Below are 18,229 nucleotides of genomic sequence, written 5' to 3'. Positions count from 1 at the left end.
TTTATAAACAACCAGAGATATGAAAAATTGTACTCAATGTGTGTAATAAGAACTGTTATGCATTCTGCTGTCATGTATTTGAAAAAAATCAATTAAAAAATATATAAAAACTAAAAAGAAGAAGGAGGAGGAGGAGGAGGAGGAGGAGGAGGAGGAGGAGGAGGAGGGGAAGGGGAAGGGGAAGGGGAAGGGGAAGGGGAAGAAGGAGAAAGAAAATCTCAGAGAAGAGCATACCCGGCAGAGGGAGTGCAGACCGAGAGGCTCAGATGGGGCCACCACAGCCTAAGTGACCTTCTGGGGGACAGCAAGGAGGCAGTAGCATGGGGAGGGAGCAGATAGGAGGGCACCTGATGGGAGAGGCCAGGGCATGTGGAGGAAGTCTCTCCCCAGGAGACAACATTATTGCAGGGCTTGGGGTGGGAAGGAGGGTGTTTGGTGGTGTTTAAAGACATTTTTTCATTGTCACAGCTGTGGGGCACCCTTAGGAGGGCTACGGTGCTGGCATCTAGTGGGAAGAGGTCTGGGACGCCGCTGGGCATCCTGAGATGTGCAGAGCAGCATTTCCTCCCTCTCCTGGCAATCACCAGCTCCCGCCACCCCCCGCCCCGTGTCCTTGGTGCCCAGGAGGTTCACTCTGACTACATGGGAAATGACTTTAGAGAAGAGCGGCAGAGCAGAGGTGCCATTAATCCAGTGAGACATCTTGGTGGTTGGACCAGGTTGGTAGAAGTTCTCCTAATATGCCAGCGTTTCCTCCCCACTTCTTCCCTCTCTCTCCTCTCCCTTCTCAATAAACATGAACAGAGCCCCCCCAGCATGCTACCATGACGTCGGACGTGGGGCAGGTTCCAACAGCTGTGGCCCACTGGGAACCTGGCCTGGTTCACACAAGGTCCAACCTGAAGAATGGGGAGCTGTAGGGGACAGTTGCTGACAAGATGAAGTCGGCCTGTGGCTGTGGATGGGGCGCTGGGGCGGTTTTCGGCAGGTGCCATCTGCTCAGACACGGAGGGAAGCTCAGGATGAGCACTGGGTGGTCATGTCCCCATCCTTCCAGTTGCACAAGCCAAAAATCTCGGAGTCACCCTGAGTGCCTCTGCCTCCCTAATGGTTCCTCCACCTCGACTCCACCCAGACTTCTTCTGAATCTGTTCAGAGCCCAAGATACTGTTCGTTCCCACCGGGTCCCTGTTGTCACTCCACAGCCTTATGGTCTTTCATTAGGATACATGGCCAAGGCTGCAGAACCAGCATGAAATCTCAGAACCTCGACACAATGAAGGTTCACTTTTCATTCATGCCAGAGTAGGTGGGGTGGCCCTTCTCAATGACTCAGAAGCCCTTGCAGCTTTTCCAGAGCAGCTGTTTCAGTTTGTGATGATATATTTAACGGCAGAGCTATTGGACTCATTTTCATTATTCCCACTGTAATAAGTACTCCTTGGGGTAGGGCCCGTACCTGTTTGTCTTACTATGTATCTCTAGACCTGGAACAATGTCTACGATATCATGAGAACTCTGGGAGTATTTTGGAATACGTGAGTGAATGGATGGAAAAATGAATGAGGTGGGCCAAACCCCAATCTGAAAAAATACAAAAATATTACTTCATGCATAAAAATCATGTATGATACCTGAGTACATTTTGGTTATGGGGGTGGGGGTGGGGGATGCTGGGGATTGAAGCCAGGGCCTTGAAAAGGCTAGACAAGACAGGTGATCTAACACTGAGCTACAATCCCAGCCCCTACAGAGGTATGTTTTAAGCATAAAGATAAAATAAACACTCATATCTCACTAGCTTATTCAATAAAACAACACCAACCAATGTCCTCAGAGGGTCCCTCCCTTGTCACATCTCAATTCTAGAAGTTAAACAACACATTGGATCTTGCACCTTCATCCTGCTTCCTTTATGTATATTTTCAGTCTTTTTAACCATGTGAATATTCCATGTATTATTGTTTTTGAACATTATGTAGATAGCATCATGATGCTGATAAGTAACTGTAATTAATTAATGTAATTAACTGATCCTTTCCTGTGGATGGACATTTTCCCCAGGTTTTTGCCATTATAATTTGTACTCTATATAAACTTTCTTGTACACCCCCCCCCCCCGCAAAGGAGCAAGAATTTCTCCAGGGTATCTTGCTCTGAAAAAATATATACCTCAAAGAGGAGGTATATTTAATTTTAAAGTTAAGGCCAAATTATTATCCAAGCAGGTTGCACCAATTTGTACTTCCACAGTAATGTCAAGCGTTCTTGTTTGCCATCTGTAAAACACTCAAGGGATCAGACCTTTAAAAGTTTGCCGTTCCATTTGCTTATGCCTTTTTGTCAATGAGGGTTGAGCTTAATTAGTATTAAGGTTTTATTACTTACACTTAATGAAGAATTGATCTTGAACTCCTTTTCATAGGTCTATTGATGATTCTTCTGTAAAAAGGTTGTTGATGTATTTTCCCCATATTTCCAGTTAATTGTCTTTTTTATAGATTTTTTTAAAAAATTTCTTGATTCTAAAATTTCTTGATAGTAATCCTTCTATAATTAATTTGTTGCAAATATTGTTTCCCTGCCTATGATTTGCCCCTGATGAATACAAGTTCTTAATTTTAAAGTAGCTAGACTTCTCAGTCTTTGATTTCATATGTACACTTTTTCTTTTGCTTAAGACTTTTTTGTCCTCATGTGTCATTAACATATGATGTTTTCTTCATATGTTTGAAAGAGTTGTCTTTGTGTTTTGGCTTTTTATTCACCTGAAATTGGTGTTTCGTGTGTGATCTAAGAAAGAGATTAAATGTGAATACTTTTTCTCATATAGATAATTGCATTGTTTCCCATGCTGCTGTAACAAATTACCACCCACTGGCGCAAAATAACACAAACTCATTATTTTGTAGTTCTGGAAGTCAGAGTCTGAAATGATTGTCATAGGGCTAAATTCAAGGTGGCAGTAATGCTATGTTCTCTTCTGGAGATTCTCTGGGAAAATTTTCAAGATTTTAGAATCTCCCCAACTTTAACTTCTATAGGCTGCAGGCTCATGGCCTTTTCTGTCTTGAAAGCCAACAGCACCCGGTCAATTACTTGCATCGAATCACTTTGACGATGACACATCTGCCTCCCTCTTTCATGTATTTCCCTGTGATTAGGGCCAACTTGGATAATCCAGGATTATCTATGCATATCAAGATCAACTTATACCTTAAATTAGCTACATCAAAGTCCCTTTCACAATGTCAGATAATATCCACAGGTTTAGAGGATTGGGACAGGGACATCTTTGGGGAAGCATTATTTCGAATCCCACAATAATCAATTAACTCAGTACAATTTTTTGGTATCTTTTCTGAACCTGAGTCCAGAAGGACGCTGGTCTGGTGGCAATAATAATAGTAATAGCAAACACTTGTGCCAGGAATTTTTCTAAGTATTGTATGCATATTATCTCATTTAATTCTCCCAATAGCACTTGGTGTTAAATACTATCACTATTACTTCGTGAAGAGTAAATCGAGGAACAGAGTAGCTAAGTAGGAAGGTCAGAAGTGGCAGAGTCTGGATTCAAACCTAGATAGTTGGGCTCCGAACTCCATGTGCTTTAGCACCATGACGTTGTTGAAAGAATAAATGAGGTAGGTAAATCTAGCTTTCCTTTGCTGTGTTCATTCATGCCTGTGTTGTATAACATGTCTGAGCCCCCATTCATTACCTGCCAAACTGGATTAGTGAAGCATCTTTTCACACTTCACAGGCCTGTTGTGAGGGAGCACTGAGATGACATGTATGAAAGCAATGCAAATGAGAAAAAGAGGACTCTGAGAGTCAGTTTACCACTCGACACCAGCAGAAACAGGACTGAGGGTTAGGTTTCCTGGCAGCCAGGCTGGGCAGGCTACTTGCATCCTAGGGCAGTAATTAGAGCAGTTACATATTCCAGTCATCAAAGTGGGCACCTTCCCCTCACCAACCTCCTGCTGCCTGACGGTCAACATCAAAGCTCCGTCTGAGGGCTCAACCAGCCCTGTTCTAAGAGTGCCACTGAGTCTCAGATGATCCTGCTACAAAATCAGAGATGAGAGAATAGTTCTCCGCTGTCACAGGGTGAAGTTTACAAGTAATATTTAGTATCAATTTCAGGTGAAGGAGAAAAGGAGGGAGACTTCCAGAAACTGACAGAAAAGGAACCCACATGGCATGTGCTCAGGAGAACCACCCCCCTGGGACTCGCCTCTTCTCTATCCTTATCCTGTCATATTTCTGCTCCCCTCCTGTGTCCCTACTCTTTAGTACAGCAGGGATCTAAGAGCCTGAATTTTAGCTGTGGGGCTCACCACTGACCATTTTTACTTTGAACTTGTAAGGCACTACCAAAAAAAGAGCAAAGAGCAGAGAGATTCACTCCAGCAGACCTCAGGACACACACTGGTCTCCCCTTATCCATAGGGGATGCATTTCCAGACCCTCAGTGGAGGCTGGAAACCTTGGAAAGTATCCAACTCTCTATATACCATGTGTTTTTTCATACATAAGCACACATACATGTGCTTATGACAAAGTTTAATTTATAAATTAGGGTAAGAGACGAACAATAACAACTAATAATAAAAATAGAACAATCACTGTATTAAGTAAAATAAGGTAAGCTGAACACAAGCACCGTGATGCTATGACAGGTGGTCTGATGACCAATATGGCTACTAAGTGACCAGTGGGTAGGCAGCATTTATCTGGCCTGTGTATTCTGGGTGAGTGGATGATCCATGTCCCGCCCCAGATGGGATGGAACAGAAAGACATCTGATGTCATCACTACTCAGAATGGAGCACTTGGAATTTTCCAATTAACATTTTTCACATTACAACTGACTGTAGGTAACTGAAACCATAGAAAGTGACACCAGAGATGTCACGAGAAAGTGATATGGGAGTGGGGACTACTATACAACTTAGCCACAGTGGCAACCAGCACAGCACTGGCACAAGAACTGACCCAGATCAACAGAACAGCAACAAGAGCCCAGGAACAGAGAGGTGTGTCTGTGGGAACATGGTGCTTGATAGAGCTGCCACTGCACATGGGATGGGGGGATGGGCAGCTAGGTGGTGCGGCTGGAAAACTGGCTCACAGCATGGAGAAAATATATACCCAAGGCGAGCTCCAGACTCCAGACCCACTGCAACAGGAAAGGAAATATAGATATTTTATGACTGAGTGAGAGTGAATTACTAAATAAGACTGGAAAGGTACACTTCAGAAGAGTTACAAAGTATCTGGCTAGATCAAAATTAAATATTTCTCATTCATTATGGGAGAGCAAAGACCCAGTTAACAGGAAGTACAAGGAACTGTAGGAAATATTTGTAGTGTGGAAGCTGACAAGGGATTAGTATTTAGAATCTATAAAAACATCCATTCATCCATTCGGAAAAAATGATAGAAATCCAGTAAGAAAAATAGGCAAAGGATATAAAATAGGTGATTCACAGAAGGAAAAAAATCTCAATGATTAAGTACACGGAAAAATAGTTAACATACTAATTATCAGAAAATACAAATGAAAATTATGTAATACTGCTTTGATGTTAGATTACTATGCTAGCACATTATTAGCTACAGGATGTGCTGTTGGTTGGAATGTAAATTGGCAAAGTCATCCTGGAGGGCAAGGTGACAGTGAACCTAAGCCCTGTAGACTTCATGACCCAGCAATTCTTTTTCTTGCTTATGGTCCATAAGAGACATATCTAGAACCCCTTTAGCACTGTCTGTGACAGCAGAGAACGGCTGGCAACCTAACCGCCATTTTTGAGGAACTGATAAGTAAAATGTGTCAGGTATATAAATGGAACACTATCAGTAAATTGATGGACTCTTGGTGTATAAAGCCACTGGCTAGCTAAGTCTCTGTTGGAGTTTATGGCTTCAGGGTTCCCAAAGGCCATGTGTTAAAGTCTGGGTTGCCAACCTGAAGGCTACTAGGATATTGCAGAACCTTTAGGGGGTGGGGTCTAGTGGAAGGAAGTTAGGTTATTGAAGTGAGTCCTTGAAGAAGGTATTGGGATCTTATCCTTTCCTCTCTCCCTCTTTGCTTCCCTGTGTTGATAAAGTGAAAAGTCTTGCTTTGGAACATACTTCTGCCACCATAATGTACAGCCCAGAGCAACTGGGCCCAGTGAGGATGGACTGAAACCTCTGAAACCAGGAGTCACAATAAATTCTTCCTTTAAGTAGATTCCCTCAGGTATTTTGTCACAGTGATGGAAAGCTAACACAATTCCTAAGATATTGGGCTGTGGGAAAAAACCAGAATGTCTTAGCACATATCATTTATTTTCATTAAAAACAGATAAATAACTCTTTTGACATACCTTATGCAAGGGAGGGTTCTTGTGGGGGTAGAGGAATGGAGAGGGAAAGAGTACAAAATAAAAGAGAGAGCTCTTGTTGACTAATGAGATGAGGAGTATGAACAACATAACTCTTGTCCCAAGGTCCAAAACTTGCCCCAGCCTCCCTTTAATGGCCTCCTATTCTCATCGCAGCAAGTGTGACTCAAAATGTCTGCGGAGAGAAGTGCCCATCTCCGTAAGGGACCTGGGCGCCTCTCTTCGCCCCACCTGGCAAGCACTAGTTTCCAGCACCCAGGCTCTGCTCAGACCGACCGCACTTTCCAAACACGCCCAGGCTTCACCCCGGGGCTGACTCATATTTCTCTTGGTGAAGTCTTATTGATCAGCTTAGGTGTCCCTTCCAGGAGGTCCTTTCCGGACGCTGCCCTTCCCCAAACGTCGCCCCTCCAGGACTGTACTCTCACATACCTCCCCCATTTCCTGGGCACGCACCGGGTCCTAACTGCTGATTTTGGGTACGCATCCCTCCACCAGGATTGCAGCTGAGCTAGGGTGGGCCCACCGTCAGCCGCCCGTTAACTGCGGTGCAGCCCTAGCAAGAGTTGGAAAGTTATTCTCGCAGGTGAAGCCAGAACCCAGCCCGCCCCCTCTCCCCGGTCCTCTTCTCATTGGCTCAGCCGCCCGCGCCCAGCTCCCGCCCCCAGCCCGCCTCCGCCAGCTGCGCTCCGCGCACGCGCCGCGGGGTGGGGCGCTCGGTGGGGGGCGGGGGACGGCCCGGGAGGGCCAAGAGGTGCGGACTCAGAGAGCGACGTTAAGCGGCAGTTGCGTCCGGCCGCGCGCGCGCGCATCGCCCGGAGCCCGGCAGGGGGCGGGCCCGAGGCGGGCTCTGTGGAGACTCGCCGCCCCTGGCCCCTCCCCTCCCACACCGCCCCGCCCCCTAGGCCGTCCCGCCCCGCCCCCTCGGCGGGCCGCGCTCAGGCTCCCGCCGCCCGCCAGCCGCACGCTCGGTTCCCGCGGTCGAGAGCGGGAGAAAGTCCTGCTGGTGGGCGGCGCGGGACTGCGCGCGTCCGGCATCCCGGGGCCACTTCGGCCCGGGCGGCGAGGGGTCCGGGCGGTCCATGCATCCGCCGCCGCCCGCCGCCGGCGTCGCGATGGATTTCGGTCAGAACAGCCTGTTCGGCTACATGGAGGACCTGCAGGAGCTCACCATCATCGAGAGGCCGGTCCGCCGGAGCCTCAAGGTGCGCCCCGCCGAGAGAAACTGCCCCCAGGCGCCCGGCCAGCCGGCCCGAGCAGCCCGCCGCCCTCAGTCCTCCTCAGCGCCGTCGCCGTGTCACCCTAAGCCCCTTCCTCGACGCGGCCCGGCTCTTCAGTCGGACCCTCAGCCCGGGGACGGGCCCTGGCCCTCCCCGCGAACTACGGAGCCCAGGCCCCGGCCTCCCCCCGCGGCGTTCCCCGCGGCCGCCGCGGCCCTCGGGGCGCCCCGCCCCCGCCCTGCAGGGGCTGCCCCGCGGCCCGCGCGGTCCTGGCGGCCGCAGCCTCCTCCCCGCGTCCCGGCAGTGCCGCCCAGGTTCTGGCCCCGGTCCCCGAGCCCCAACTCCTCCTGTCCCCCGACGCCCATCCGCTCAGGACCCTCACTCCAGGCGAGCTCCAGCTGGGTCCCCTGTCCCCAGGGCAGCCCTTCCTCTCTTCACGTCCCAGTCAGCACCGGTTCCCGGAGTCCTCCCAACCCTTCGCTCCCGTCCTGAGTCACTGCTCATCCTCTCCTCCCAGCCTCTCCAGGACTCCAGCTGGGACCCCGCTCCCCGGCCCCGGAGGGAGTCAACCTTCCGCCTGCTCCCTCCACCCCCACGCGGTCCCCCGCCCCGCACAGTCATCTTCCTCCCAGCCTCCCGAGGTTCCAACCCCCACTGCTGGAAACCTCGTTCGGGGACCCTCCTCCCTCCTGGCCAGTCTCTTAATAGCTCGGTTAGCGCTTCTCCCTCCCACCTGCCGCAATGTCTGGAACCTTTGATTTTCTTCCAGCTCCAGAGTGTATTCCCTCCCACCCCCAATATCTCGTCCCTTATATTCCCACGGGGCTGCAGTCTTCATTCACCCCTCCCCCCTTTAGCTTTTCCTGGGGGGTAGAGTCTTGGAGGTATTAGAGATGAACTGTGTTTATAAATATGCATGTGATATATGCATAAATGTCATATATGTATATGAAATTGATTTCAGCAAGGTTCTGAAGCTATGATGTGATTAAGCTGCAGTCTAGAACCTAGAAGAGTAAATGCAAAATAAACCAAAATACCCCCTCCCCATGAGAGCACCCAATTAGAGTTCTTTGTGGTTAATGTTGCCAAGAATCATCAAACCCTTATCTAGTATTCAATGCTTAGTTGGGAAACTTTTTCATTAGTCTGTAGTCTGTAGAGGGTCACTTGGAGGTGGGCAAGATTGACCAGTGTTTATGTGCCTAATTTGTATTTTACCCTTGACAGACACCAGAAGAAATAGAAAGATTGACAGTTGATGAAGACCTCAGTGACATTGAAAGGGCTGTTTATCTGCTCAGGTATTTCCTAGTCTTTCAGTGAAATTGCTGTTCTTTCCTTGTGGTGGCATAGATGAATGCTTTCTGAAATGTCATGTTTCTCTTGTGTTCAGATTTACTTACTCACTTGAAGAGTACTTTCACATGCATAACAATTATGTTATGAATTGTATTAGGTATGGATTTAGGAATTTGAGAACTGAAATCAAATAAGTTTTCTAATTTATGCAATATTGCTTTGGAGGAGAACGACTAATGGGTTGATTTGAACCTCATTCTTCTTTCTTTTCCAGCTTTGGTTTTGCTCACATAAGATACAATAAGTTTAGATGAGACTTAAGAATATACAGTGATTAATTTTTAAGTTCACTGTAGAAGTTAAATATTATGTACCATTTACCATATAGAAAACAATTTCCAAATATGGATTTTCTGCTTAGGACATCCTGTCTATATTACTTTTGCTATGTGAATGTTATAATCTTGTCAGTTTTTTTTTTTAAATTTAATTGAGCCTACTGTCATTAAGTTTCAAACCATCTCACAGGCTTTACAGAATTTTTTTAAGGCAAATAGTTACTGCAAATAATCATAATATTTTTCTGAATTATTTAAAAAATTGTGTTACAGATTTAGTTTCTTAAAAACTGATAGTGAACATTAATTAACATATTGATGAACACTCTTCAGAAATGGAGATTTTCCTAAGGCATTTTGTGTATACTTATTTAAAAATTTTCCTTAATTTGCACATTCTTTTTTCTCTTTTGGCAATTTAATCTTTACTTTCGTTTTTTCAGAATCAGATTTTGAAAACTGGTGTTATTTACTCTTTGGATATTTGTTATCCTTGCATTTTTAATTTCAATCTGTTTTGCCAGTTTCAGGTGCTGGCCAGTTTCTTGTCTTGTTTTTATTTTAGATTGTGTTTTCAAACCCATGTTATTCATTGGATAACTCTATAAAAAAAATTCCCTTTCCAGGACTTCCATTTTTTAAATTATTCTTTATCCTACTGGAGGCTTCTTGAGTTTCTGCTCTTACTGTAGTCAGAGCCTCAGTGTGCTTACCATGTAGGCAGTGCCCACCGACATTCCAGCCTTCAGCAGTGCCTCTGGATCTCAAGCTTCATCTTGATACTGTTACCCCTCACTCCCTGCTTTTGGTCATCTATGGTAGCATGGTCTCATCATTCCTACTTATTTAAAAGAAAACTTGTGCCTATATTATGAATTCTCAGTTTGTGCTTTTGCATTAACTTGGAGACTAATGCAACTTTTAATCATTTTGATATTTGATTGTATCATATTTGAAGTACTTTATTCCTTATAATGAACATGATTAAAATGGTGAGTGATAGATGTCAACATTTGTCTTTTCTCACAGGTTTTCTTTTTTTAATTGAAGTACAACTGGTGAAAGTTTGGATAAATTTAATACACAGCAGTTAATGATTTGAAATAACCTCTACTTACTCCTCCTGAATCCTTTTCTTTAGTATAAACACTGGCTTGCTGTTAGGAAATGGAGTGTCTTGCTCTCCTTACTTGTGATAGCAGATACCTTATTCTAGATATCAGTGATAAGTTTTCTGTTTTAGGAAAGCTTACTTGTTTTCTCTTTGCTTTTCTTGTTGATTAGAGAACTAGGTTGTCTAGGTTTTATTTTTCAGACATAGAACATAAGTTTCACTTAGTTCTGAAACTTACAAAGCCCTTATAGAGACAGATGGGTCCTCTGATTCTTAGAGAAGAGAATTTTAAAAGAGATCCAATGTCTACTTTAGTTTCTTGTGGCTCACCTTCCTGTAAGGAGGGTTCAGGGTGCCTGGGTAGGGGAACACTAGATTGGTTGTCTGGGTTCCCTTGCTGGGTTCTTCTTTGGCATTTCCAGCATCTCATTACCTCCTGGGGAAAGTGGGATTTCACTCTCCTGCCAGACTGCCTGAAAGGTTCTTTATTCCTTGGGATTCAGGGGAGGGGGTTCCAAACAGATGTGTTCCAAACTGCCTCTGTCACAGCCTTCTCATCCACTCTGTATTGATAGTTTTCTATTTTAAATGTAATTTATTCCATTTAAATAGTTTGTTCTTTCCAATGCTATAGAACCTAAAACTGACTCCTACTTTTTTCAGACTCATTTTTGAGTGCTTTACCTTTCCCTTGTATTAGATATTTAATATTCATATATATGTGAACATTGTATATGTATATATTTTCTCTCTGCTTTTGTGTCAGATTGTTTCTTTAGTTCTCTTATTTTGCATATTAAAACTCTTTAGGAATATTATGTTAAATTAGAACTTAGAGTCAAATGTTTAAACATCAGCAGGAAAAATGCTTTATAACAGTCAAGAGTCTGATAGCACTTAAACTGAGTCCAATATCTAAAAACAATTATGTACAGAGTACTGCCATCTAATGAAAAACAAATGACACTGTTCATTATCTTACCCTAAAATATGATAGGTCAGTTATTAATGCCATTTTCACAATGAAGTTTAGAACATTACTGTATTTGAAGATTTGAAACAGATGAATTTGTGGTTTTGCATAATTATGGTGCTGATATACCCATCTGTGGCTTTTAGCACGGAAGCAAAACAACTTCCCTAATAGTCACAGCTTGTGTCTTAGTCAAAATCGTGTTACAGCATCTTTTTCCTGTTCTCTCTCTTCTGTGTGATTTCAGCATATATTTTAGGAGTGCACTCACAATATGCGAATAATTGTATTAGTGTATGTCTTTATTCATGTATCTCTTAATTGTCTATCAGATAAATTCCAGACCCTTAAGCCTGGCTTTCAGAATACTCCATAAATGATTCCATCTTAGATGTGCAATGTGAAGTTCCACTAGTCCCTCACTTTTTAAAATGATTACATTGAAATGTGATTCACATTCCATATAGTTCACTCATTTGAAGTGTGCAGTTTAGTGGTTTTTGGTGTATTTCACAGAATTGTACAGGCATTACCACAATTAATTTTTGAACCTTTTTGTCACCCCAGAAAGAAATCCAACCTCACTTCCCAACTGCCAGCTTTTGGGAACCACTAATCTGCTTTCTGTTTCTGTAGATCTTCCTATTCTGGCCATTCCTGTAAATGAATTATAATAGGTGACAGACTTCTTTTTCTTAGCATTTTGTTTTCAAGGTTCATCCATGTCATAGTATGTGTCACTACTATATTCCTCTTTATTGCTAAATAGTATTCTGTTGTATGGGTATGTGGTAGATCCCCTTTATCTGCAAAGGATATTTCAAGACCTTTGGATGCTTGAAATAGCAAGTAGTACAGAGCTCTATAATTTCATACTTTTGCGATCTTCGTCTTAATTAAGTACTTACAAGACTCAATTTGAGGTACAACCATAAAACTAGCTCAAATTTCCTTTTCCTTCTTTACAATTTCATGGGTAGAAGATTCCTTCTTAACTTTAGTGCATGATTATTTTTATTAACAAGAACTTTCACCTTTTCACTTAAAGGAAGCACTTTTTGTCTTCTCCTTGGGATATCTGAATTGCCAACGTCATTACTCTTGTGCTTTGGGTCCATTATTAAGCAAAATTAAGCATTGCTATACTGCAAGAGAGCACTGGACGATGAAAGATTTCATTGAGGTGGCACACTATTTAAATCTTATGGATTGTTTATTGCTGGAATTTTCCATTTAATATTTTCAGATTATGGTTGTCCATAAGTAACTGAAGCCCTGGAAAGCAAAACCTGGGGTAAGAAGGGACATTTTGCTTAAGCATTCTTCAGTGGTGGACATGTGGCTTGTTTCTACTCAGACCAGCTCTTTTTGAAACAGTCATGCTGGCCTCAGATACACTGTGGTCATCCTCAACTCTGCCTTCTGCATCCTGGAGTACTGTTTCATTATACCTGCCAATGTTTACCATCCTTGGGATGCAGCCACAATCCTGTACTGCCATAAGGAAGCCACATGGATGCCAAGCTTCTTTCAGCTGCCATATCACTTTAGTGACTGCATCCCTCAGCCAGCAATTAATCATTGCTTCACATTCCTTAACTCATGTGTGTATGTCCATTTGCTTTAATAGATTGCAAACTCTTGGGATATAATCCATATTTTTGTATGTTGTTATTTCTTTTTTTTCTTGCTGTGATGTAAAGGTAACTCTTAACAAAATGAAATGTATTTAAGTTAACCAACTTGAATTAAACAATTTCTGATTTTTTAAAAATTGTGGGCAGTAGAATCAGACAGATTAAAGTCTTACCTACTCTATTATTCATTATCTTTGTGAGCCTGGTTTTGTCATCTATAAAATAGAAATAATAATCCTCCATGAGTGGTTGTATTAATTGTAGATCATCTGGCATACAGTGCATACCCAATTAAAGTTAATTCCCTTCTGTCTCCTTTCCCTGCCTTTTTTTTTTTTGGTACTTATGTGTTCAAAGTATGTTTCAAACTCTTAAATAGGATGATGGCACTAATATTTCCCTCAACAATTTAATAAAATAATAGGCAAGTAAAGTATTTTAACTGAAGTTTGTCATGTATATCCATTAACTTCCTTTGCTAATAGTATTTATCAGAAACTAGAATCTTCACAAGTTATAATGGAGCATTTTTAACAGAGTGATAGTAAGGTCAGCCTGTTTTACAATTTATATATTCTTATAAAAGACCCTATCTTAAGCAATATTTGCCATTTATATTATACATTAAATGTTGATTGATTAACATACCTTATCTAACCCATGTTTGAGTTTTAAACTGTTTTTCACTTCATCCTGTGAATTTTCCAAACATTTTTCCTTTGTCTCCCATGGTCAGTCAGGTGTAGTAACGTTTATAATTGAGAACTTTTTTTTTCCTATTTTTATCTTTCTTTCTTTCTTTTTTTTTTTTTTTTAAAGGCATAAGTGCTCCCCCTAGTGATATGGCAGAGTAAGCTTTCTGCCACCAGATCAGTGGACATAAATGCAGTGTGTAAACTGGAGTTAGGCCTCATTACATCTGCTGTCCCTTTGGGGTGTATCTGAGGCCAGCATGATTGTTTCAAAAAGGCAAGTAAAGTATTTTAACTGAAGTTGCCTCACTGAGCCATCAGTGAGGCATCCAGGGAATGCCAGTGGGCAACTTTCTACTTGTTTAGCTTTTGATTGCTTTATCTTTAAAAATGCCTATCCCTCTTTCTATCCCAAAGTAAACATTTGTAGAAAGAACTCTTTTTGTATGTGCATCGTTTTGAAATTGTCTCTTTTCTCACGTTTCTTTTATTTTCATTATGATCTTGATTTCTGTTTTCATTCCTTCTGCCTTTTTGTAATGTTTCAGTGAGGTATGGGGTGTGAGTGTGTATGTATGTGGTCTGAAAGTGTGAGAGAGAGAGTGTGTGTGGTCTTAAGTGTCACCATTGCCTGCTTAGTTCTCTTTAGTGATGTATGAGAGAAACCCCATTTGAATACTTCACAATTGAGATGGATAGTTGGTTAGTTAATCCAAAAAAAAATTTTTTAAAGTGGGGAATAATATAAATGACACATATCTTCAACATTTCATTTTAATGTAAAACATAAATTCTTAACTTTTTTGCTCGTCTTTTTGATGTAGAGCCTTGACCTTTCCTTTTGAGTGTGGCTCTGGAGATTACAGTTCAGAGTCATCTTTCTTGCATAAATCACCCCTAGATGGCATTTACAATGCCAGGTTCAGGTTTCTGTAAAGTTGAGTGAGAATTTAAAGATGCTTATGAAAAAATCTGAAAGTACTGTACTTTTTTATAATTTTTTTTGCTTGTCTTACAAGTTAAGACAACTTCTTTCTTATTAGTGGATTTCTCTGATAACTTACTGAGTTTTAAAAAAATTTTCAACTTAGTTTTCATAGAAAACTAAGTATTCATATATATATAGGTAGTATTTAATTATATCTGAAAATTCGAGTGAAATTGAGAAGAACTAGTTGAGGAACAAACACAACTATCATTTAAACTTAACTAGTGAGAGCAGAAGTCTGTGGACATTCTAGAAAGTGTGCAGCCTCTTAGCCGCCAGCAGGGCAGTGGCAGCTGCCACTAGCAAGGGGTTGGAGAGAGCTGCTAATGGGATGAGTCTTTCAATACCTTGTTGCCCCTTTTCCTCAGAACATGCTCTGTGATGCCCTTGCTTCATCCTTGATATTCCTTCCTTACTCTCCAGTGAAATTGGTCCTAACATCTAGTCTGTCCCCTCCCCACCCCCATAAACTTAAAAGAGAAGTTTGGAATTTCAGTTAAAGAGGTACTTTCATGAGCATGTTATTTTCTGTTTATAAAAAGCAAGCTTTGAGCATATGCAGAAATGTGCACAAATCATAAATATACCGCTTGTTGAATTTTCAAAAGTGAACACATCTATGTAACTAGCATCCAGATTATGAAATAGACATTACCTACTGTGTTCACCTAGTAACCTCCCTTGTACTCCTGTTTGAGTCCTTCCAACTCCTTGTACAGGGTGACGACTCTCCTGACATCTGACACTATAGATTGACTTTGAGCTTTATCTAGTAGGAACCATAGTCTGTACTCTCTTTTGCCTAGCTTCTTTTGCTCAATATGTAAAAAAAGAGATTTATTCTTATTGTTGCATGAAATAATAGATTATTTTCATTGCTATATTGTATTCTGTTTTATAAATATGCCATAATTTCTTTGTTCTTCTACTGTTGATGGGTATTTAGCTTTTTTCCAGTTTTGGGCTTTTCTGAACAGTGTTATAAACTTTTTTGCATAAGTCTCTTATCAAATACATATAAAGGTTTATTTTCATTATTTTCCTAGAGGTAGAATTATTGGTGATAGCATATTTATATGCCTAGTTTAAAAAAATACTGCCAAGCAGTTTTCCAAAATGCTTTTACCAATTTCTATGTCAGCCAGTAGCATATGAGTGGTCCCTGCAGATATTTTCTAGGAAACTAAAGTGACATGCTTTCTGGTGTACAGTAATGAACTTCCTACTAAATAGCCTTTGAGAGTTTTTGTTTTTGGGGCATAATTTTCTTACATTGTCACTTTTTTTCCCTTTTCTAAAAGAAATGGAGTTTCTATAAGCTTTTATAATTACTATTTATACTGCTAGACCATTGGCTAGAGGATTCTAGGTTATAAGGTTGTCTTTTAGGATAAGAAACCTCAACAAAGTGGATGTTGGAGTCCTTTACCCATTTCCAGAAGTACCACCTCCAGTTCCTGTACTTTAATGATTTCAAGAGTTTTTTTTTTTTTTTTAACTGCCCAAATTGTCATCCTCTGTGAAGGAAATACTTGCCTTTCTACCTAGAAATTGCAGGTATCTTCATTTTCATTTTGCTTGGACAGAGGGACCACTGTTTCACATGCTGAGAGGCGGATGTAATGGATTTCTGTGGTATATCTTTCATTATTGTTAAGGCTGAGTTATTTTCAGTTCTTGGCAAACTCCGAATCCCCAGTTTTGGTAAAATACTATATCTGAATATAGGGGGTTTGGGGATCGTTTTCTGCCTCCTTTTCTATGTCTTTTGTTCTGAGAACAACCATGGGAGGCATCTGTTCCTTTTTCGTACTGGCTGAAGCTTCAGAAGGCCCTCTTTGTGCATCAGTAGAAAGCAGAATGCTCTCATGGGAACTGCAGGAAAAGCTTAAAAATAAAAAGTGCACTATTTTCATCAATGTAAAAGTGACCCATATAATGCCACTGCAGAGGCCTAGAGTTTAATAACATGATATGATTATGAGAGAGCTGAGCAGAATTTTCATTTTGTAAATAGAGCTGTTTGATTACTTATTTAATATACATATATTTCTACAATAAAACCATTAAAATGAGTGATTATACATATTTGAATAAAGTATGTGTTATTATTTAGCTACAATAGAGCTGTATCATATATGTGTTTCAGTGTATGCATATATGTGTGTGTGTATATTTATTTTGATGAGTAACTAATTCATACCAAAACTCTTGGGAAGTAGCTAAGTGAGACACAGGAAGACTGAACTTTATTTTAAATCATAGCTAATTTGTTGCCAGTAAAAAGCTGGACTTACTTTGGTTGGCTCACAGCTTTAGGTTGAATTTCTTAGAAATTAAAGTGTTAACAGTACCAAATGGTAAATATCACAGCTCTCCTTTTATCAGGGTTACATGAAAGAAATTAAACCATCAAATAAGATCTACTGACCTTTTAAATCTATGTATCTTTCAACTTGGATATTTTGGTTGTTACATTGGTGGACTGGCTTGGACACAGGAAGCATGGGGAAAGTGTTCAGAGTTCTTCAGTCACCACTGTCCTCGCTTGTATATAATAATCAGGTCAGAAATAATTGTGAAATCTATTATACCTTTGTGTATGATGTGCCCTATAATGTAATTTTCCCTCCAATCAGAGATTTAATAATGGAAAAGACTCATAATGCAAATAATAGTTCTTTGCAGTGCTTATTGAATACTGATGTGTAGACACCTCTAGGGAATGAGTGGCACTGTACTAATAGATGCTGTATTCAAGGAAGTGCTTGTTTAAAGAAGCAAATGCATTTTCCTCAAATTTCTGTGGCATAGGGTCATCCCCAATTAGCAAGTCTTTTGGGCATTGAGAAGCAATAATGTGTTGTGTTGGAAATACTTTATATGAAGATGGACCCAGATGTATTCTTGAGGACTGAGACTCACTCATTTCTTTGACAGACCTTGGGTAAATTGCTCATCTTCTCTGAGCCCAAGTGTCCTTTCTAAAGTTGCAGTACTAATACCTACATTGTAGAATTTCTGAGAAGATTGGAAGAAGTGTAAGCAGCGGGCAGAAGGTGTGGTCCAGAGTTAAGTGTTGGTGGAGGAGAGTTGTTACTGTTATTTTAAATCATCGTTTGCAGTTCAGAATGTATTTCACTTTGGATATAAAGGAAATTCCCTGTGCAGAAACTTCATGTAGTTATAGTTTTCTCACCATATGATAAATTGGGAAATCTAATCCCACCTCTAATATTTTGAAAATAACTTCTACTGAGGTATAATTGAAATAAAATAAGTGCATAGTTTGTTGAGTTTTGACAAATGGATATGGCTTACATGACCAGCATTCCAGTGAAAATATAGAGCATTTTCTTTGCCCCTAAAACCCCACTGGTGTCCTTTTGTAGATAGCCCCCTACCCTGTTCCTAGGCAACTACTGATTTGCTTTTTGTTCCTGTTGATCAATTTTGCCTGTTCTAGACTGTTTTTATATCTCTTGGATAAGTACCTTAGAATGAAATGCAGTTTTTTCTTTTTAAAATGGTTTTGTTGAGGTATACTTGACATCTAATTATTTA

The 18,229-nt window shown here is 41.3% G+C and overlaps 1 protein-coding gene across 1 annotated transcript in view; it reads left to right on the top strand.

Moving 5' to 3' along the window:
* The first annotated feature begins 7,483 nt into the window (after positions 1 to 7,483).
* The window catches only part of Ppp4r4 (protein phosphatase 4 regulatory subunit 4), a 52,486-nt gene continuing 41,740 nt past the window's right edge, over positions 7,484 to 18,229 (top strand). Inside the window, exons 1-2 of the mRNA XM_026394265.2 lie at positions 7,484 to 7,606; positions 8,852 to 8,925. Coding sequence (XP_026250050.1) covers positions 7,484 to 7,606; positions 8,852 to 8,925 — 197 coding nt within the window. The remainder of the gene's footprint in view (positions 7,607 to 8,851; positions 8,926 to 18,229) is intronic.

This window comes from Urocitellus parryii, chromosome 6, assembly GCF_045843805.1.
Source record: "Urocitellus parryii isolate mUroPar1 chromosome 6, mUroPar1.hap1, whole genome shotgun sequence".
Classification (NCBI taxonomy): domain Eukaryota; kingdom Metazoa; phylum Chordata; class Mammalia; order Rodentia; family Sciuridae; genus Urocitellus; species Urocitellus parryii.
This window is presented reverse-complemented; position numbering and strand designations above follow the sequence as displayed.